Source organism: Salmo trutta, chromosome 27, assembly GCF_901001165.1.
Source record: "Salmo trutta chromosome 27, fSalTru1.1, whole genome shotgun sequence".
Classification (NCBI taxonomy): domain Eukaryota; kingdom Metazoa; phylum Chordata; class Actinopteri; order Salmoniformes; family Salmonidae; genus Salmo; species Salmo trutta.
In genome coordinates, this window is record NC_042983.1 from 24,758,319 (window position 1) to 24,781,335 (window position 23,017).

The 23,017-nt window shown below is 41.3% G+C and overlaps 1 protein-coding gene across 6 annotated transcripts; it reads left to right on the forward strand.

Moving 5' to 3' along the window:
• The first annotated feature begins 552 nt into the window (after window positions 1–552).
• LOC115164693 (endophilin-B2) lies at window positions 553–20,448 on the forward strand. 6 transcript variants are annotated; one of them, XM_029717432.1, is made up of 14 exons: window positions 553–787; window positions 1,926–2,067; window positions 2,317–2,328; window positions 4,329–4,457; window positions 8,976–9,109; window positions 9,333–9,425; window positions 10,229–10,240; window positions 14,871–14,933; window positions 15,359–15,382; window positions 15,596–15,685; window positions 16,340–16,440; window positions 16,604–16,618; window positions 16,758–16,959; window positions 19,161–20,448. In XM_029717432.1, exons 1-14 carry the CDS (start codon window positions 725–727, stop codon window positions 19,266–19,268), a joined length of 1,188 nt encoding a protein of 395 aa, XP_029573292.1. In that variant the 5' UTR covers window positions 553–724; the 3' UTR covers window positions 19,269–20,448. The 6 variants fall into 6 exon arrangements, with proteins under 6 accessions (XP_029573292.1, XP_029573295.1, XP_029573296.1 ...); XM_029717435.1 differs by lacking the exon at window positions 10,229–10,240 and having other exon boundaries at window positions 554–787; XM_029717436.1 differs by lacking the exon at window positions 16,604–16,618 and having other exon boundaries at window positions 555–787.
• Window positions 20,449–23,017: the final 2,569 nt, after the last annotated feature.

The window sequence follows — 23,017 nt, forward strand, 5'->3', positions numbered from 1 at the left end:
CGCACAATTTAATTAAGCAATAAGGCCTGAGGGGTTGTGGTGTCTATGACCAATATACTGCGGCTATGGGCTGTTCTTAGTCACGACTCAACGCGGAGTGCCTGGATACAGCTCTTATATTGGCCGTATACCACAAACCCCCGGGGTGCCTTATTGCTATTTGAAACTGGTTACCAACGCAATTAGAGCAGTAAAAAGAAAAGTGTTGTCATACCCATTGTATGTCAGCCAATCAGTATTCAGGGCTCAAACCATCCAGTTTATACTTATTATTAAATTTGTTCATATTATTATGGTATTCTGTGTGTTTATATAAATCAATTACCAACAGGAATTTCACTGAAGATATATTTTACCCAAACAATTATGTGCCAAGTTTCTCAGAAAACAATCACGCATGAATATCTATAACATTTTCTTGCAATTAGTCGTGAATACGGAATCAATAATAAAAACATGTCACTGCATAATAAACCATACGCTGCATAAATTGTAGTATGGGTAGACGATAAAGGATATAAGGAATGATTCCAGGATGTGTAAATACCGGGGACACATTGCTTGACAGATCCGAGCTAGCGCTGTCACTGACTGGGCAACGTAACGTCATGTCCCTGACTGGACATACAGTAGCTAGCTTGATGCGGTGAACTCTCGTGGAGACGGTGTGTGTTCATCTATCGCTAGCTAACGTTAGTCGTTGGTTTAGCCAGATAATACTGATATGGATTTCAACGTGAAGAAATTAGCTTCGGATGCAGGAATTTTTTTCACTCGAGCTATACAGGTAACTCATCTAACAGTAACTATATGTGTACATTAAATGTATTTCGTGTCTCCAATAAATTGACTAAATAACGTTAAAGTTACTGTATACTGTTGCTCGCTAGCTAGCTAATGTTCGATAACTAGCTAGCTGACGTTAGCTAGCGTCTGGCTTCAGTAAAAACTGGAAGCATCATTACATATCTGATTTATGCATATTTGCCAGTCCTTTACCTAGATATTAGAAGGTTTCTGTGCCGTCTGCTATAGCATCAAGCTAGCAGTGCCAGTGGCTATCGACAGCTAGCTATATTTTGGCTAACAAACGTTCGCTATCTAATTTAGCTATGTTTTTGAAAAAACTATGTGCTTTTCGGTTTCGGGTACAGTCAGTGTATCTATGTCTATGGGGTCAGATGTAAAAACTGGAAGCATCATTACATATGATTTAGCATATTTGCCAGTACATTAGCTAGATATTAGAGGAAGGTTTCTATGCTGTCTGCTATAGCCACTGGCACTGCTAGCTTGATGCTAGGTAGCTATGTTTTCGCTATCTACTATAGTCATGTTTTCGAAGAACTCTTTGCTTTTCGGTTTCAGGTACAGTCAGTATCTATGGGGTCAGACGTGACCTTTCGTACCCTCACCCCCCAAAAAATGCCAACGCAAGAGATATATTTCATTATTGTGACTGTGTAACAGGTCATGATGAAAATCTCCCCAGGGAATGACAGTCAGACTGATTTCCTAATGACTATGTTGCACATAAAGCAATGAATGTCTGCTCAGCCCATAGAAATTGCATTCAGATTAGTTTATCTTTGTATCTGAACCCATTGGCAGAGGATACTGGGAATGGGGAAAAGACTGGTGAAATATTAGATGGGGAAACTAGCAGGTGTATTGTTTAATGGCCTATTAGGACTTGGCATTTAGTTGTATGCTTTCCAGTAGCCTATGAGGAGACCATGACATGAAGTGCATCCCCAGAACCAGTGATATGATGCCGCTTCTAGTGGCATGGCATAGGGCCACCATGTGAAAGTACAATGATACACACAAACAGTGGAAGGTCACTATTGATGTTGAGTTGCTGCAATAGGCCTTGTTTACTGAGAACTGAAAGGGTGATGCTGTTATTGTTTCTTTTGTCAAAGTTCACAGGGGAAAAGTTTGGACAGGTAGAGAAGACTGAGCTGGATGCCCACTTTGAGAATCTGCTCAGCCGTGCTGATTCCACTAAAAACTGGACAGAGAAAATCTTCAGGCAGACAGAGGTTCTGCTGCAGCCCAACCCCAGTAAGGCCCAGCATACAAACTGAATTGATCAGGACAGAGGCCTCCAACTCCCACCACCCATCCCTGCTTAATGCAAACACACACACACACACACACACAGGATAGTTAACCAAAAACACATAAATTGAAAACCGCTTCAAAAACTTCAGATCCGTTTTTTTTTTTAAATGTGAAACATGGTGGTTAGGTTACACGGTGATGGAGAGCAGGGAGCGCTAACCTGTGCCTTTCTGATTCTCCATGCTACAGTTGACAGCACTGGTGAGTATCTCTGTCGTGCAATCTTTTCATCCGTGTGGTCTGTAGTGCAACAGACAAGTGTTACGATGCTGTATTGGGTGTTTTCAAGCACCAGTCTTTTTTGAAAACCTGTTGTTTAGCCTATCCTCTGTCGCAAGTAGTACTTATCAGTGAGCAGCTCAACAGCTGTGCCTGTTAGCCACACCAGACAATGACTCAGCACTGCAGGCTTGTTGGTAACATGCAGAAATTAATTCCCATGTTAGTCTCTCTACTAAGTAGGCTGTACCAGAAAAAATATATAATCTTTGTAGACTGAGAGTCATCTGTTCTTTCAACCAATCGATTGGTCAACATTTTAAAATTAGTATTTTTCCATATATAGACACACCCTATTTTTGAATAAAATCAACTATGTGTAGGCTAATGAACTTTTCTGATGCTTTAAGCCTCCTCCCGCTGCTGCTGGCCTTAGCAGATTCTGCCATTAAGCTCTTGAAGTTGCCGGTAATAGGCTACACCAGCGGTCGGCAACCTTTTCTTTTTGGAGTGCCAAGTTATCCTATCATTTCTACTGATCTGCGTGGCAGTTATGATTTTAATATGCACATTTTTGTGGAACAGGTTCATTTCATTTATAATAGTCTTCATAACTCAAAGTCAATGTCATGTGGTTAATCAAAATTATAAATGAAAATGATACGAATGAAAAAGTAACTTCTATTGCCAATATGTAAAAATAGCCAACAAATAAAAACATTGCAGCCTGCAGGTAGAGAATATTCTGATGAAAATAAATATCCTATAAATCATATTGGCTATGCATGGCCTATTTGCAAGGAACTTGAAACATTGTATCAACTATTGTATCAACTATGTATTGTATTGGTCCAGCCCGAAGCTAGTGCTATCAAACTTGCAACATTATATAAAATATTCTGTGTTAGAGTTTCCTGCCCCAAACAGACACAGTTGTAGGCTATTTTGCGCAAGGGATAAGAAGTAATCAGGTAGGCCTATTTTATGTTGTTTCCACCAGCTCAGAGCATGACATTTTTCCCCCTTTCATGCTGAATGGTAATCGAAATGGAGCGAGTTGAAAATAGTTTTCAAATAGGCTACGTATAGGAACTGTTGTCATTTTCAGTGGATGTAAAAACGGACTTTGTTTACTTGCTGTTTTGAGGCGAAGAAAAAATGACTTAGAGAAGTGCCACAGGGATGGTGAGTTAAGACAATCAGAAATGGTGTCAGATCCCCAAATAGACACACTTCTAGGCAGGCCTACATTTGCACACAGGCCATATAGACTAGTCCTACTTCTATATGGTTAATCGGGTGTGTGTCCTAACTCAAGATTGACAGGAGCACTCCAAACAAAAGACAATGAATAAATTGACTACTCGTAATTGGAATGAAGTAAACCAAAACTTTTTCTCACAAGTGTAGCCTAGGTTGTGCACTCTGCAAACAACGTGTCCACTCCTACAATGACAACAGTAAGACTGTAATAATAATATATAGAATGCATTTACAGAAATGACCATAACCAAGCAAACATTGTAGATTAGAAATTACAGGAACTAATGGTAAATGTACTACTGGTGATACTGGTGTGCCATCCCCGTGGCCTCCGCAATGGATTATTCCTCTCAGCCAGGCGTGAATCAGACGTGTCTCATGTGACAATTATTTAGTTTATATTTGCCACTGCTCGACTAAAAAAAATCTTGGTCGACCAACAGCCTATGGACCAAACAATCGACCAGTCTACTAAATGGAGTCAGCCCTACTACTAAGGCTAGTTCTTTTCATTATCTGAGTGAAATAACATTTATTTCCATGATGACTTCATTCAACACCTTATTCCCACAATGTTGAATTACAATGCTGTACATTCTCATACTGGGCATTGGCTTACTTTGCTTTGGCATTCTCCTCTCCCACCAATTTCCATTTTCATTTGATGGCTATTTTTGGCCAGTACTCTCTTGAAGCAGGCCCCTTCTTTCTATCTGCAGGTTCCAGGATTGAGGAGTTCCTGTATGAGAAGCTTGACAGAACGGTTCCCTCCAGACCAAATAATGAAGAACTGCTGGGTCATTACATGCAAGATGCGGCAAAAGATTTTGGTCCTGGAACTCCATATGGTGAGTGTGACTCAAGCTACACGGTCTTTCCAGGTGGTAGAATTTTTTTGTATTTTTTTTTATAGGATTGGAAAGTGATAATACAATTTGAGAGAGGAAACTGAGGCTGTGTCTTGGGCCCCAGTCAAATCCAATAATTAGATTTTCTGGAAAATGCATTTCACCTGATGATCTTACTCAATACATCTCCACTCTGTGCTCTCCCTCATGCAATCCCTAAGAATGGCTCGAACCATTTGTGGTACATTGTCTTCAGAAAGCATTCACAGACCTTGACTTTTTCCACATTTTGTTGTTACAACCTGAATTTAAAATTGATTCAATTTAGATGTTTTGTCACTGGCATACACACTATCACATAATGTGAAATTGGAAAGATGTTTGTAAAAGTTTTACAAGACTCAATAAGTATTCAACCCCTTTGTTATGGCAAGCCTAAATAAGTTCAGGAGTGAAAATGTGCTTAATAAGTTGCATACCCTATATGTCCTACACAAAACATTGGTTCAGCTGACATGAATTATCCTCCCTTTTCTGCAGTAGCTGTCGTACTGCTGGGTAGCTTTTCTGGCTTGTGCTATAGCCAGACTAATGTTAGATATTAGAGGAAGTTTTCTGTGCCGTCTGCTATAGCCACTGGCACTGCTAGCTTCGCAGAACTCTTTGCCTTTCGGTTTCAGGTACAGTCAGTGTATCTATGTGATCAGACATGACCTTTCGTGCCCCCACCGCCCAAAAATGCCAATGCAAGACATATCTTTCATTGTTGTGACAATGTGTAACAGGTCTTGACGAAAATGTCCCCAGGGAATGACAGTCAGATTAATTTCCTAATGACTATGTTGCATTTAAGCAATGAATTGAGCAGTGAATGTCTGCTCAGCCCTTAGAAATTATATTCAGTTTAGTTTTTCTTTGTATCTGAACCCATTGGCAGAGGATACTTGGAATGGGAAAGACTGGTGAAACATTAGACAACTAGCAGGTGTATTGTTTCATGGCCTATAAGGGCTTGGTATTTAGTTGCATGGTTTAATTCCCCCAAACCAGTGATAATGATGCAGCTTCCAGTGACATTTCATAGGGCAGTTTCATGGGCACCATGTGAAAGTACAATGATACACAGAAACAGTGGAAGGTCACTATTGATGTTGTGTAACTGCAATAGGCCTTGTTTACTGAGAACTGAAGGGTGATGTTAGTGTTTTTTTTGCCAAAGTTCATAGGGGAAAAGTTTGGACAAGTAGAGAAGACTGAGCTGGATGTGCTTAACAAGTCACAATAAGTTGCATAGACAAACTCGGTGTGCAATAATAGTGTTTAACATTAATTTTGAATGACTACCTCATCTCTGCACCCCACACATACAATTATCTTTAAGGTTCCTCAGTCGAGCAGTCAATTTCAAACACAGATTCCCACAAAGACCAGGGAGATTTTCCAATGCCTCGCAAAGAAGGGCACCTATTGGCCGAGTTACAGTTTTGACTTAAATCTACTTGAAAATCTATGGCAAGACCTAAAAATGTTTGTCTAGCAATGATCAACAACCAATTTGACAGAGCTGGAAGAATTTTCAAAGTAATAATGGGCAAATTGTTACACAATCCAGGTGTGGAAACTCTTACAGGTTGTTGTGTGTAGATCAGGGAATTAAAAAAATTATATTTAATCCATTTAGAATTCAGGCTGTAACACAACAAAATGTGGAATAAGTCAAGGGGTATGAATACTTCTTGAAGGTACTGTATATCCATGTGAGAAAGCCTCACCATAGTTGATATTGATCTTGACTCTATGCTCTTTTTCCAAGAGTTTGTACTGTCACTCTTCCCAAAGCTTTTGCTTATACTGATGATTTCACCCTAAAGTGAGTGAGCAGTGAGCTTGGTGATCAGGGCTGTTGTGAGCATTAGTCAATTAATCTCCTCCCGCCCCTTCACTCCCCTGCGGTCCAGTCTGTCTCATCTGTCTGCCCAATAAATCAACTTCACTGGCAATCCTGAGGATCAATAGTGCTCTTTCTCTCTCTGTTAATGTTGTTCAGAGTTGGCTCTGCAGGCCTGGCTCTGCAACGACAACCTTAATGCATGAAGTTTATGCACGTATTAGTTAGGCTGTCTCTCTGTGGAGTTTTTCCCCTTCAGCTGGAGAAATGTAACTTCGTCACAGAGACCTGAGTGATGGGTCATGTACAGATTTATTTAGGGCTCTGTAGACCTCCTGTTTAGCTAGAAGTTGTTTTATAAATTAATTCAGCTAATTTGGAATGGAAAGCTCATGCCAATAAATCCACGTTGTTTTTTTTCCAAGATGAAAAATGCACAAATACAGTAGCCTATACACAGGGTTGGGTAGGTTATTTTCTAAATGCAATCCGTTACTAGTTACCTGTCCAAAATTGTAACGTAACTTTTGTATTGCGTAAACTCAGTAATGTAATCTGATTTACATTCAGTTACTTTTAGATTACTTTCCCCTGAAGAGGCATTAGAAATAGGGAAAAATGTATGTTACCAATTGAACGAAATCTATTGCAGTTTCATAGCTGACCATATATGGATGTTACATTTTACTTTATGGGTTGGTTATGTAGGCTTCTTCAAACCCATTGCTTTCTACTACATATAATAATACAATTCAATTATCTTTACCATAAATAAATATATCATTTATAAGTCCAAAAATGGATGTAGCAACTACAGATTTCCCCTTTTAAGTCTATCAAATGTGTGAGGGTTTGAGCATGTGTCCATCAGGCCTATGAATTTTCTTTTTTTTATCAGCATGAATTCGATTGAACAGTAAAAGCCCCACTTTTATTCCATAGGCCGGGATTCCGGACTATGCAGCTGTTACGAGCGCATTTTTCACTGGCTGTTCACTGGTTTCAAAAACAAGGATTGATAGGCAGTTTAAACTTCTTGAATTTAACCATTATTGGGTTCAAATACACATTTAGATTTGTGAACAGCCATCCACAACAACCACAATGTAAGGCGCAAATTGCTAAATGCGCTATATAGATATCAATAATAAGTGATATCCATATCACCGTAGACTACACCACTGCTGTCATCCTTACCTGCAAGCGTTTATTCAAGTTGGATAACCTTTGGATGCCGACAGCAGTCACACCATTGGAAGACATAGCTTGGACTGTAGCCTACAAAAGCCTGTTCCTGCTCTTTTCCCGCGATCCATCAAACACATTTGGTGTATCATCATAGTGGTCTCTGACTCGCTCAGGTGGAACAAATTCAAACTTGCGCCTTTTTTCAATGCTGATTTGAATGTCATTGAGTAAAGAGAGAAGTGTCTAAGATTTTTTTTTTTTGGAAAGTATCTGTAATCTGGTTACAATATTTTTGGTGGTAACGTAACGGATTACAGTTACCGTTTTTTGTAGTCCTTTACATGTATTCCGTTACTCCCCAACCCTGCCTACACTAAGCAAGTTACGTTTATACGCTGTAATTCCCTCCTCATGAGGGAAACGGGCATGTTTTAGTGATTTTGAAATAATTGATTTATAATGAATTAATTTGTACACAGGGTATTCAGTTCTGTAACTAGGCATAAATGTCACAGACATCTTTGGAACCGTGGAAGAGCAAGACATCAATCATCAATCCCCTTTTCTCCTCTCCTGCCATAGCAACTATTACTAGATGGACACTCAGTTGCTTTAATCAGGCCATTAGTGGCCTGTTTCTCAGTGGTGGCTTTTAGTGATGCAGCCTTCCGTGTTGATGGGTGTAGAAAAACTATGTTAAAATAGTGGCTCTAACAGCAAAAACAGCAAAGATGTGTAGAAAAACATTTCCTCTGTATTAAAATGCGGTCTGTCCATGTTTGACACAGATTTGCATACTTCAAATTCTGCTAGTATAGGCCTTTTTGATGCTATAATCATTGCTGTGTGTTGTTATTCATTAGATATTCCCTTGAGGTCTGTAATCTAGTCTGTTTTACATCTGGGGAAACCCCAATGTTAAAATGGGGAATTTTGAGTTTTGTTGTTTTGGTAAAAGTCATGTCAAGAATGTCGCCATGTCTAGAGGTTCCCTCAGTGAGGCCCTCCCCCTCTCTTTGCAGGTATATTGTAGTTGGCCAAGGTTCTCCCACACAGCTGCAGTGCATTCATTATTGATGCACTGGGTGTTGCTATCTAGATGGAGCTCTGAATCTACACTACTACACCAAAACGGAAGGCTTTGTGGGGTAGGCTCATCAGGGCATTGATAGACAGTTGGTGAAGTGGCGTTTGTGCCATAGATTACTGGGATGGGAATAGCCTAAATGTTTGATACAGGTTGTATTGCGCTACCATGTCCTATTGGTCTAGACTTTGTCTGTTTGTATTCTTCTGATAAGTAATACGTCATTCCTCTGATAAGTAGTAAGTACGTCTTCTGATAAGTAGTAAGTCATTCCTCTGAGTAATAAGTCATTCCTAATGAATAAGTCACTCCTAGGCCTATAATTCACATATATTGTGTGTGTGTGCTGCTGTAGGTAGCACCCTGATCAAAGTAGGCGATTGTGAGAGGAGACTGGGCAGTGTACAGAGGGAGTTCCTACAGACCTCCGCTATCAGCTTCCTCACCCCACTCAGGAACTTTCTGGAAGGAGACTGGAGGACCATCTCAGTGAGTCTGGCTATCTGGCCTCAGAGTGACATCTTGGGATTGCATGCAGACCAGTGTGTAGACCAGGATTTAATACAATGCAAATCAACACCTTGGGGTTTACTTTTCTACTTATTCCTATATGGATGTAGCAGAGTTTTAGGACCTAGCCAACTTAACCCCACACATATAGGCTACATTTATGTTGTGCAGAGAGTTGCTGATCTTCTCCTCCCTGTCTCAGAAAGAGAGGCGTCTCCTGGAGAACCGCAGACTGGACCTGGACTCCTGTAAAGCACGGCTGAAGAAAGCCAAATTAGCAGAGTCCAAGGCTGCGGTGAGTCTACCCTCCTCTCCCTGTTCCCCTTCAGCTGCATCATGTAGCCATGAGTCTACCCTCTACCCTCCTCTCCCTGTTCCCCATCAGCTGCATCATGTAGCCATGAGTCTACCCTCTACCCTCCTCTCCCTGTTTCCCTTCAGCTGCATCATGTAGCCATGAGTCTACCCTCTACCCTCCTCTCCCTGTTTCCCTTCAGCTGCATCATGTAGCCATGAGTCTACCCTCTACCCTCCTCTCCCTGTTTCCCTTCAGCTGCATCATGTAGCCATGAGTCTACCCTCTACCCTCCTCTCCCTGTTCCCCTTTAGCTGCATCATGTAGCCATGAGTCTACCCTCTACCCTCCTCTCCCTGTTCCCCATCAGCTGCATCATGTAGCCATGAGTCTACCCTCTACCCTCCTCTCCCTGTTCCCCTTTAGCTGCATCATGTAGCCATGAGTCTACCCTCCTCTCCCTGTTTCCCTTCAGCTGCATCATGTAGCCATGAGTCTACCCTCTACCCTCCTCTTCCTGTTTCCCTTCAGCTGCATCATGTAGCAGGGAGTCTACCCTCTACCCCCTCCAGCTCTCCTTGTTCCCCTTCTATTACATAATGTAACCAGGCACCCCCCTCTACCCTCCACCTCTCCCTGTTCCTCTTTACCTGCATCATGTAACCAGGCGTCGCCCCCCTCTACCCTCCGCCCTCCTCCACCTCTCCCTGTTCCAGTTCAGCTGCATCATGTAACCAGGCTCCAGTTCAGAGTGAACTGTTACTGCTAACTAACATCTATCTCTGTTCTAATTATGTTCACAGTGTGAGGGAGAAGTGAGTATTAGTGTAAAATATTGTCCACTTTGGTTATTTTTTTCCCCCTTTTTTTTCTTTCTGACATGCTCTGCCCATTTTCTCATTGGCACTTTGAAGTCCAGTTGAACGCATGTGAGAAGCCAAGAGGGAGAGAGAGAACAGACTTTCACGTTCTTTTGAAAGTGAAAGAAATGATCTTGTGGCATGGTACACTGGAGCAAACCCATATATGACCCTAGAGCAGTGGTATTCAAACCCATATATGACCCTAGAGCAGTGGTATTCAAACCCATATATGACCCTAGAGCAGTGGTATTCAAACCCATATATGACCCTAGAGCAGTGGTATTCAAACCCATATATGACCCTAGAGCAGTGGTATTCAAACTTTTTCAGCAGGGACCCCATTTTTTTTTCCCACCAGAATTTCTAGGGACCCCCACCTCAAATGTAATGACACAACCAAAAAATCATAAAATTAAGATTTTTACATCTGTGTGTGTGTGTGTGTGTGTGTGTGTGTGTGTGTGTGCCGTGCCGTGCCTTCGGAAAGTATTCAGACCCCTTGACTTTTTCCACATTTTGTTACGTTACAGCCTTATTCTAAAATGGATTAAATAAAATATTTTCCTCATCAATCTACACACAATACCCCATAATGACAAAGGAAAAACAGCAAATTTAGAAAAAATTAACAGAAATACCTTATTTACATAAGTATTCAGACCCTTTGCTATGAGACTCAAAATTGAGCTCAAGTGCATCCTGTTTCCATTGATAATCCCTGAGAGGTTGCTACATCTTGATTGGAGTCTGTGGTAAGTTCAATTGATTGGACATGATTTGGGAAGGCATGTCAGAGCAAAAACGTGTCTCAAAGGAATTGTCCGTAGAGCTCCGAGACAGGATTGGTTTGAGGCACAGATCTGCGGAAGGGTACCAAAATATTTCTGCAGCATTGAAGGTCCCCAAGAACACAGTGGCCTCCATCATTCTTAAATGGAAGAAGTTTGTAACCACCAAGACTGTTCCTAGAGCTGGCCGCCCGGCCAAACTGAGCAATTAGGGGAGAAGGGTAGGGAGGTGACCAAGAACCCAATAGTCACTCTGACAGAGCTCCAGAGTTCCTCTGTGGAGATGGGAGAACCTTCCAGAAGGACAATCATCTCTGCAGCACTCCACCAATCAGGCCTTTATGGTAGAGTGGCCAGACAGAAGCCACTCCTCAGTAAAAGGCACACGACAGTCCGCTTGGAGTTTGCCGAAAAGCACCTAAAGGACTCTCAGACCATGAGAAATAAGTTTCTCTGGGCTGATGAAGCATGGTGGTGGCAGCATCATGGTGGTGGCAGCATCATGGTGTGGGGATGTTTTTCAGCGGCAGGGACTAGGAGACTAGTCAGGATTGAGGCAAAGTACAGAGAGATCCTTGATGAAAACCTGCTCAGGACCTCAGACTGGGGCAAAGGTTCACCTTCCAACAAGACAACGATCCTTAACACACAGCCAAGACAACACAGGAGTGACTTCGGGACAAGTCTCTGAATGTCCTTGTGGCCCAGCCAGAGCCCGGACTTGAACCCGATCGATCATCTCTAGAGAGACCTGAAAATAGTTGTGCCACAATGCTCCCCATCCAAACTGACAGAGCTTGAGAGGATCTGCAGAGAAGAATGGCAGAAACTCCCCAAGTACAGGTTTTCCAAGCTTGTAGCGTCATACCCATGAAGACTCGAGGCTGTAATCACTGCCAAAGGTGCTTTAACAAAGTATTGAGTAAAGGGTCTGAATACTTACAGTACCGACTTCAACTGTGCATGCATGCATACAGTTGAAGTCGGAAGTTTACATACACTTAGGTTGGAGTTATTAAAACTCATTTTTCAACCACTCCACAAATGTCTTGTTACTATAGTTTTGGCAAGTTGGTTAGGACATCTACTTTGTGCATGACACAAGTAATTTTCCCAACAATTGTTTACAGACAGATTATTTCACTTATAACTAACTCACTGTATCACAATTCCAGTGGGTCAGAAGTTTACATACAATAAGTTGACTGTGCCTTTAAACAAAGACAAAGATCATACTTTTTGGAGAAATGTCCTCTGGTCTGATGAAACAAAAATAAAACTGTTTGGCCATATTGACCATTGTTATGTTTGGAGGAAAAAGGAGGACGCTTGCAAGCCGAAGAATACCATCCCAACAGTAAATCACAGGGGTGGCAGCATCATGTTGTGGGGGTGCTTTGCTGCAGGAGGGACTGGTGCACTTTACAAAATAGAAGTTATCATGAGGAAGGAAAATTATGTGGATATATTGAAGCAGCATCTCAAGACATCAGTCAGGAAGGTAAAGCTTGGTGGCAAATGGGTCTTCCAAATGGACAATGACCCCAAGCATACTTCCAAAGTTGTGGCAAAATGGCCTAAGGACAACAAAGTCAAGGTATTGGAGTGGCCATCACAAAGCCCTGACCTCAATCCCATAGAAAATGTGTGGGCAGAACTGAAAAAGAGTGTGTGAGCAAGGAGGCCTACAACCTGACTCAGGTACACCAGCTCTGTCAGGAGGAATGGGCCAAAATTCACCCGACTTATTGTGGGAAGCTTGTGGAAGGCTACCCAAAACATTTGACCCAAGTTAAACAATTTAAAGGCAATGCTAACAAATACTAATTGAGTGTATGTAACTTCTGACCCACTGGGAATGTAATGAAAGAAATAAAAGCTGAAATAAATCATTCTCTTTACTATTATTCTGACATTTCACATTCTTAAAATAAAGTGGTGATCCTAACTGACCTAAGACAGGGAATTTTTACTTGGATTAAATATCAGGAATTGTGAAAAACTGAGTTTTTAAATGTATTTGGCTAAGGTGTATGTAAACTTCTAACTTCACTATACATACATACATACATACATACATACATACATACATACATATTGGGGAGCCCACTGCAGTTCCCAGTGGGGGTTGCAACCTCGACTTTGAATACTACTGCCCTAGAGTCAACAAAACTGAGTAGTACACAAAATAATTTGTAAAATGGAACAGAACTGTCTTTAAATTGCACCAGTGTATGGGTGCAACGTGACTAACTGCATCCAATTACCAAGTTCATCCTCCTATTAAATCACAAAGGCCTTTTTGAGACCAGTAGTGAGAGGAACGGCCCTGTCCCATGTGAGTACAGATGACTTGGGTTAAAAGTCCTGATTGCTAACATGCTTGCCCAATTCTACCATGTCCAGTGAATGTCTACCTCCACATCACATTCCCAGCTCCCACTCTCAGTGAGAGTATTTGAAATGTTAAGATTTATGGCTGTATTTTTCCTTCAGGTCAAAGATCTAATTTGATAAGATATGTTTTCTTGATAGCATAATTAAATAAACCGATATGCAGAGGAAACGCCGTAAATACATTTTATTTTGATTGTAGACTCATTTCAAATCAGACCTTTGAAACCTGTATGCATGGTGATTGCCACATGCACATTTTGAAAAATGTTTGTGTAGCGTACTTATTTATTTCCTGCAAAATATTTGTCTTTTAGAAGTACTTTAATTACATTGGGATTTGGCCAGCCCAATGTAATGATTAAGAAGTCAATGGAGAGTAATTTACTGTATTCGATTAGATAGATGTATTGCGCTCTGAAGAGGAAATTATTTTCCACAGACCTCAACATTTTACAGAAACTGTACATAAAAGATCAAACCAACTTATCACCCAATCCCAGACATAACATTCACAGTTTCTTCGTCCATACTCCATATATGATAGATTAACCTCTGTGACCAGACGACCTGAACTATTCTCCAGGTATACTGTAGGCTACACATTCTATAGGCTACTGCACACATATTTGTTTTAAATCCAGCACCTGGTTTGTTTGGGGTTAGAATGAGATGATGGTTGAAGGATGGCTTTCTTTAAGGGCTATGACAATGACGCATGACAGGCTGTGTACACATCTCTCATGCTGCTGCGTTTATTTACACATGCTGCATGGTCGTCGTCCTTCTAGTCTAACACGCCTTGGGACTCCAGGCAGTAGATATGCAGCACAGGAGGTTGATGGCAACTTAATTGGGGAGGACGGGCTTGTGGTAATGGCTGGAGCAGAATAAGTGGAATGGAAACCATGTGTTTGATTTCATTCGCTCCGTTCCAGCCATTATTATGAACAGTCTTCTCCTCAGCAGCGTTCACTGATATGCAGGTGAAGAAAGATATTTGTACCATTCCAGGGCTCTACAGTGGGACCATTTTACTCATATGCGCCTAAATATTTAGCTTTGGGACCTGGAATGTTTATATTGGAACACCAGTGTGCCTAGAAAAGTTAGAATTTTAGCTTTAATATCTGAAATATTTTTCATTGTGCGCCTATATTTCTTTGTGCGCTCCTTGTAAAAAAAAAAAAGTCTGCATAGCGCTCTGCTGTCTTTGATTGGCCAGTGCTTGCAGAACAGACTTGTCTCATTATATCATCAAGATAATAACAAAGGGTTTAGTTTTTGCTATGTGTGCGTCCCTGTCACATGACTCTCTTATACTTTTGGTTTTGTTTGTCCTTTTGTGTATGTTGGTGCACACCATACTGTATGTGTAAACTGCTCTGCCGTGTCTGTAGGCTGTGCCAGATTTTCAGGAAACCAGGCCCAGAAATTATGTCCTCTCTGCCAGTGCATCTGCGGTAAGGAGCTTAAACAGCCAGTACACTCTACACTAACACTGTACATGTAGCCTACTGTCACTTTACAAATTCTGTGGTGTTTCTTCATATTGCCAGATTGCTTCCGGCATAGTAATATAGTAATCCATTATCTATGTGGTACTTGACTTATCACAGACAGCGGTCTAATTTCCCAGGCACCACGACCAAAATTCTGTCAAAGCTCTTCAAAGGTGCTGTACTTCAATTGATCCAAATAAAATGAACTCTGAATGCAGGACCAGAATATTTGGAAAATGCTTTCTTTTGATTGCACCCCTGGGTTGGAAATCTGTTTCTTTACTGTCATCAGTCTCAATCCAATCTAAGAATGTGTGTGTCTCCCCTGTGATGTCATCAGAATGTGTCTCTCTCTTCCCCTCTCTTGTTGCCCTGCGGCTTTTCAGCTCTGGAGCGAGGAGGTGGACAAAGTGAGTATGACATGTTTGGACACCATCCTCCTCCCGTACTGTATAAATAAGTCATATCTTTACTCCTAGTGATCTTTGTTTCTAGGTTGTGTCTGTCTCTTTTCACAAGTTATCACCTTCAGAGTTCACACAAGAACAAAACAGCTGATAATGGAAAATGGGGGCTGTAGTATTACATGATACCGCTCTCTGTTTGTTTTGGTTGTTCTGTAGGCAGAACATGAGCTTCGAGTGGCACAGACAGAGTTTGACAGACAGGCAGAGGTCACACGGCTCCTGCTGGAGGGCATCAGCAGTACACACGTGAGTCATGAGGTGAAACCTGTAGAGTGGACAAACATGGCTACTCTTTTCAGCGTATGCACTGTTTACCAGGTAATAAGTTAGGGATAATCAATGAGGGGCTCTATGGAAAATAATGAACAATGTGGAAGAGGTGTTAGTGCGGCGTGGACTAACCTTCCACAGAGTTTCATTATTTTCCAGAAAATGCATAGAGCCCCGAGTTGATTATACCATAATTTAACACATTTGCAGCAACACATTTTTTTTATTTGCAGGTAGAAATGTGTTCAACATCCACTAAAGTAGGTAGCAATTTTACTAGATAGCTACAGTAGTTGCCTTGGCAACCAAACATACTTACTGGTTTTGCTAACCAAACAATCAGTCCTATCTTGTTATTGATGAATTCGATTTTCATAATGTCAATAATGTTTTCAATTTGACTTTTGCTTTCAAAAGCAGCTCAAACATGTAAGACTGAACTATAGCTATTGAATTCTACTGTACTGATATACCGTGCATTATAGGGAAATAATGCATGCGCTAGAATGCACTTCAAGCCAATCAGAAACGAGTATTCAACAATGCCATGGTATAAATTGTTTTAACATGGTGGTGACAGGGTATGTTGAGGGGGAACAAGTAACTGTGTTTTGGGTATGTTGTCTGTAGGTGAACCACCTGCGCTGCCTGCATGAGTTTGTGGAGGCACAGACAGCCTACTACAAGCAGTGTCACCTGCACATGCAGGACCTGCAGAAAGAGCTGGACAGGTGAGGACTGGCTCTGGGTAGATGCACAACTTTATATTGGACATACTAGCATACTTAGCTGGGCTGTCTAGATCTGGCTTTTATTTGCTGCAGTGTTTGCTATACAAATAGATGTAAGCTGTTTATCAATGACCATCTCCACTATTATCTCTTATGCTCTCAGTTCCAATGGAGATGTGTAAGTAACATTTGATGACGATTACAGTTGAACTCACCATTACTCAACATATTTTTGTTAACCGTTAGTAAAGTCTGATTATTCCCCAGGGAATGTGCTGTATAGCTTATGAATGTCTTCACTCCCTAAACCTCTGCAGGTTTCCCAACGCGTTTGCTGGTAACCCAGGTCACTCCATGGCCTCCGGTGGCTCCTCTCCCCTGGACCCTGCCAGCGCTGTGGAGACAGACACACTGAAGATCGAGGAGGTGCAGGCCCCTGCCACAGGCACACGCAAGGCCAAGGTCCTGTACGACTACGACGCTGCTGACACCAGTGAGCTATCCCTACTGGCTGACGAGGTGAGCACACGAACACACACACAGAATTCTACCTGCACACCCATCATTAGTTGAATCAGGTGTATCCATGCAGTGCTAGAATATGTGGTATGGTGGGCAAGAAACAGTCTACAGTCTTGAAACAACTAGGACTAGATGGAATATACAAGATGGTGCTATTTTGTGTTGTTTGTAACTTACTCTGTACATAATGTTTCTGCCACTGTCTCTTATGACCAAAAATAGCTTCTGGATATCAGAACAGCAATTACTCACCTTGAACTGGACAAAGATTTTTTCTTTAATGAGTCGAACGCAAAGGATTTACTGCTGATACCAGGCCTAAATCCCCGTAATTCGCATGAAGAGGGGACGCAGTTCCGGGTGCCTTGTGAGAATTCGTCGGCAAGTGGGTAACCCGCCTCTACCATCCGTCCCATTGACCAACGTGCAATCATTGGACAATAAACTGGATGAGCTCCGTTTGAGACTATCCTACCGGGACATTAAAAATGCTAATATCTTATGTTTCACCGAATCGTGGCTGAACGACAACATGGATAATATACAGTTGGCTGGGTTTTCCATGCATCGGCAAGACGGAACAGCTACCTCCAGTAAGACGAGGGGTTTGTCAATGAGTCTATTTGTCAATAACAGTGTGAAATCTAATGTTTAAGAAGTCTCAAGATTTTGCTCGCCTGAGGTAGAGTACGTCATAATAAGCTGTAGACCACACTATTTACCAAGACAGTTTTCATCTATATTTTTCGTATCTGTCTATTTACCACCACAAACCGATGCTGGCACTAAGACCGCACTCAACAAGCTGAATAAGGCCATAAGAAAATGCTCATGCAAAGGCGACGCTCCTAGTGGCTGCGGACTTTAATGCAGGAAAACTTAAATCTGTTTTAACTCATTTCTACCAGCATGTCACATGTGCAACTAGAGAAAAAAAATAAACTCTAGACCACCTTTACGCCACACACAAAGACGCGTACAAAGCTCTCCCTCACCCTCCATTTGGCAAATCTGACTGTAATTCTATCCTCCTGATTCCTGTTTACAAGAAAAAACTAAAGCAGGAAGTACCATTGGCTCGCTCAATATGGAAGTGGTCAGATGACGCAGATGTTAAGCTACAGGACTGTTTTGCTAGCACAGACTGAAATATGTTCAGGGATTCATCCGATGGTGTGAGGAGTACACCACATCAGTCACTGGCTTCATCAATAAGTGCATTGATGACGTCGTCCCCACAGTGCCCGTACGTACATACCCCAAACAGAAGCAATGTATTACAGGCAACATCCGCACTGAGCTAAAGGGTAGAGCTGCCGCTTTCAAGGAGCAGAACTCTAACCTGGACACTTATTTAAAAAATCCTGCTATGCACTCCGACAAACCATCAAACAAGTGTCAATACAGGACTAAGATTGAATCCTGCTACACCGGCTCTGACGCTCATCGGCTGTGGCAGGGCTTGCAAACTATTACGGACTACAAAGGGAAGCACAGCCGCGACCTGCTCAGTGACACAAGCCTACCAGCCAAGCGAAATTACTTCTATGCGCTCTTCGGATTACCAGGATGTGTACTCTGTGTGCGCTGACCAACTGGCAAGTGTCTTCAATTACATTTTTAACCCGTCCTTGAATGAGTCTGTAATACCTACATGTTTCAAGCATACCACCATATTCCCTGTGCCCAAGAACACCACAGTAATCTGCCTAAATTACTACCAACCCGTAGCACTCACGTCTGTAGCCATGAATTGCTTTGAAAGGCTGGTCATGGCTCACATCAACACCATCATCCCAGAAACCTTAAACCCATTCCAATTCGCATACCGCTCCAAGAGATCCACAGATGACACAATCTCTATTGCACTCCACACTACCCTTTCCCACCTGGACAAAAGGAGCACCTATGTGAGAATGCTGTTCATTGACTACAGCTCAGTGTTCAACACCATAGTGCCCTCAGCTCATCACTAAGTTAAGGATCCAGCCAACTTCAAACAACTGTGGGAAGCATTGGAGTCAACATGGGTCAGCATCCCTGTGGAATGCTTTCAACACCTTGTAGAGTCCATGTCCTGACAAATTGAGGCTGTTCTGAGGTCAAAATGGGGAGGGGGGCGGCGGCAACTCAACATTAGGAAGGTGTTCTTAATGTTTTGTACACTCCGTGCATGTTATTATTTTGTCTTTTCCCAGCTAATCACAGTTTACACAGTGCCAGGCATGGACTCAGACTGGCTGGTGGGAGAGAGAGGGAACCAGAAAGGGAAGGTGCCTGTCACATACCTGGAGCTGCTCAGCTAAAGAAATAAATGGAAAGACGCACGCTTGCAACATTGCACTCACATGCCTTCAAACATGCTGACGTTGACAAATTCAACCAACCAAACACACCCACATTCTGTACGCACACGGACCGCATTACATCATTGGTGAATATGAAGGCAAATGCACAACATTGAATACGGAGGAATTGTTACCATGACAACCGAAAATATTTACTTACTGAAATGCCCTGTATTATCCAGGCTTTGGTGACCTTTGACAGCTGTGGAAAAAGCTTCATACAGCCTCCCCACACACTTGCACCTGTTTTTAGACATCTTTCCCAAATCCATTACTTTTATGTAAAACATTCCATACACCCTGTGCACCTCTCGTTAGTCCACATTCCTATATTGTCATTTTCCTGGACACCTCTACCACTACCTGGCACTGAAACATTTCATGGCCGTATGCCCTGCTTAGTGACTAACCAGAAATTGAAGCACTCATACAGCGACGATTTGAAGCACTCCTAGTCTTTTACTAACTGCCTTAAAATAATGGGAGAGAGGCTGTGTCCATCTGCTATAACTCAGAATGTATTGGACACACCGCAATGTCCACACCCCAGTTTGCCTGTTCACTTAGGACACTTCTTTTGAAGAGGACAAGCCAGATCTGACACAGAACATACATTTTGGCATGCAAAACTGTAACGTGTTATTATTTAAGTATCTGGTGAGTTAAATTCCCATTTATGGCCCTTTTTTTAGTTTGCTCTTTTTGCTGTTCTGTTTCTTTAACATGTCATTGTTCCTTCAGTTGTCTTTGTATGTTTTTAGTTGAATTGTTTGATCCGATGTTGTCTTTTCTGTGATAGTCTCAGTGTCTTCAAGACAGGACCTAGGCTGCTACATGTGCCACTGGCAGGAGTTAGTCAGACTACTCTGTTCAATGCAAAGCCTCTTTCTTTCTTGTGATCAGAATTTTAATGCCTGTATATTTATTTCTCATAGACCTTTTAGTACCAAAGCAAACTTAAGTATACACGTGCATGCATGCACTCTGTCAATGTTTGTGATGCTGTGACTGTTTTGCCATGTCTTGTTTTGACCCTTTTCTGCCTTTACTGTCAATGTATTTATTGTCTGTTCCCAAGCCATGCTGGGTGAATGAAAATACGTAGGATGTAATAAAGAAAATATATATGCTTTGGACACAATCTAGTTTGTGTGATTTGTCAGTTCAGGTTATTAGTCTAGTATTCTGGTGTAGCAGTCCGTCGGATTGTAAGTAATCATTATTTTCTAAATACATTTTTTTCAAATTCAAACTTTATGTCCATTCTGTAACTCATACTGGTAATTACAACACGGTCTCCTTTTTACAATATTTTCTATGAGTACTGCATCAACATGTTCATGCGTATAAAGTATTTTAATCTGGCATGTTTGGCATTAATGTAATGATTTCATTTCAAATAAACAATTAAAGAAAAATAGCTTAAACCCATATTTCAAATAAGTACTATAGGTAATCTGTCCACCAAATATGTACAGTGCCTTCAGAAAGTATTCACACTCCTTGACGTTTTCCACATTTTGTTGTGTTAAAAAGGGATTAAATTGAGCTTTTCTTTCACTGGCCTACAAACAATACCCCATAATGTCAAAGTTTTTAGAAATGTTTTCAGCTTTTCATTTTTAATTAATTTGCAATGTCTTGTAAGTATTACACCCGTTTGTTATGGCAAGCCTAAATAAGTTAAGGCGTTAACATTTGCTTAACAAGCCACATAATACATTGCATGGACTCACTCTGTGAAATGTGTTTAACATGGTCATTCAAAAAAGGATCTCATCTCTGTACCCCACACATACAATTATCTGTAATGTCCCTCAGTCGAGCAGTGAATTTCAAACACAGATTCAACCACAAAAACCAGGGAGGGTTTCCAGTGCCTTGCAAAGAAAAGCACCAATTGGTAGATGTGTAAACATAAAAAAAGCAGACATTGAATATCCCTTTGAGCATGGTGAAGTTATTAATTACACTTTATCAATACACCCAGTCACTACGACGATACAGGCGTTCTACCTAACCCAGTTGCCGGAGAGGACGAAAACCGCTCAGGGGTTTCACCCAATGATGACTTTAAAACAGTTACAGAATTTAATACCTATCATAGGAAAGAAGTGATGGTCACAACATTGTAGTTACTCCACAATATTAACCTAAATGACAGAGTGAGAAGGAAACATGTACAGAACCAAAAAATATTCCAAAACATGCATCCTGTTTGCAACGAGGCACTAAAGTAATACTGCCAAAAATGTATGTCCTGAATACAAAATGTTATGTTTTCGCAAATCCGACAACACATTATTCAGTTCCACTCTTCATATTTTCAAACATGGTGGTGGGTGAATCATGTTATGGGTATGCTTGTCAACGGCAAGGACTAGGGAGTTTAAAAAAATAAAGGAAAACCTGGTTGTCTGCTTTCCAACAGACACTGGGAGATAAATTCACCTTTCAGCAGGACAATAACCTAAAACACAAGGCCAAATATACACTGGAGCTGCTTACCAAGACGACATTGATTGTTCCGGTGTGGCCTAGTTACAGTTTTGATTTAAATCGGCTTGACTATGGCAAGACTTAAAAATGGCTGTCTAGCAATGATCAACAACCAACTTGAGCTTGAAGAATTTTGAATGTGCAAATATTGTACAAAGCTCTTATTTACTTCACCAGAAAGACTCACAGCTGTAATCGCTGCCAAAGGGATTCAAACATGTATTGACTCAGGGTTGTAAATACTTATGTCAATGAGATACTTCTGTATAATAATTTTCAATACATTTGCAAAAAATAAAAGAAATGTTTTCACTTTAGCATTAAGGGTTATTGTGTGTAAATGGGTGAGATTTTTTTTTTTTTAATCCATTTTGAATTCAGGCTGTAACACAGTGGCACTCATTGTGCAGCCGGCGAGCCCTTAATTTGCGGCTCACGGTGATTTGCCTATTTTCCATTCATAATACATAATGATAAAACTTCAATTCAATGTATTTAATGCATGCCTGAGTCACTTCACTGAATATATCGATTGTTCCCTGGACTGCAGATAGATGGCAGTATAGCGCAGCTGTTGAACAGAAAGGCCGAAATAGAACGTTTGCCGAAATAGAATGCAACTGCTCAGCTAAAGCGACTTACAAATATCAGTTTGCTGCTAGCTAATTTTGCAGTCTGGTCGACATGGATCGATTTATTGTAAAAAAAGAAAGGTAAATCTATTGACAATGAAAATGAGGGGGAAGAGCTGGAGAACAATGTGACAGCTATGAACAAACAACCACCGGAGAACCAGGAAAATCAGGAAGATGGCGGCGGGGAAATGCAGCTAGCTAACGTGGCTCCGGTGGCCAAGAGAAGGATGCAGTCTATTCAAGAAGAACACAGAAAGTTCCAAGAGAAATGGACAGACAACTGTTTTTTTTGTACTGCATGATGGGACTAGCTCACTTTGTCTTATTTGCCGGAAGGCAGTCAATTGTTTTAAATGAGCAAATTTAGGGCGGCATTTCCAGTCACACCATGCCCACTTTGACAAAACATATCCGCCACAAAGCAACCTCTGTCGTGGAAATTGAGTACTGAGAGAGACTTTGTAATTTCTTCAAACAATCATCTTTATTTAATATCGATTAATTATTGCAATAATGAAACCGTCAACTGCCAAACTGAAAAAAACATTATATAGGACCTAAAAATGCTTAGTC

What these genes read in the sequence shown, in the direction of transcription:
- LOC115164693 (XM_029717432.1), top strand. Translation starts at nt 725, where the DNA reads ATGGATTTCAACGTGAAGAAATTAGCTTCGGATGCAGGAATTTTTTTC. An exon ending in GGAGCGAGGAGGTGGACAAA is followed by an intron (nt 15,383 to 15,595) that starts GTGAGTATGACA and finishes GTTGTTCTGTAG; the next exon opens with GCAGAACATGAGCTTCGAGT. An exon ending in AGGGCATCAGCAGTACACAC is followed by an intron (nt 15,686 to 16,339) that starts GTGAGTCATGAG and finishes TGTTGTCTGTAG; the next exon opens with GTGAACCACCTGCGCTGCCT.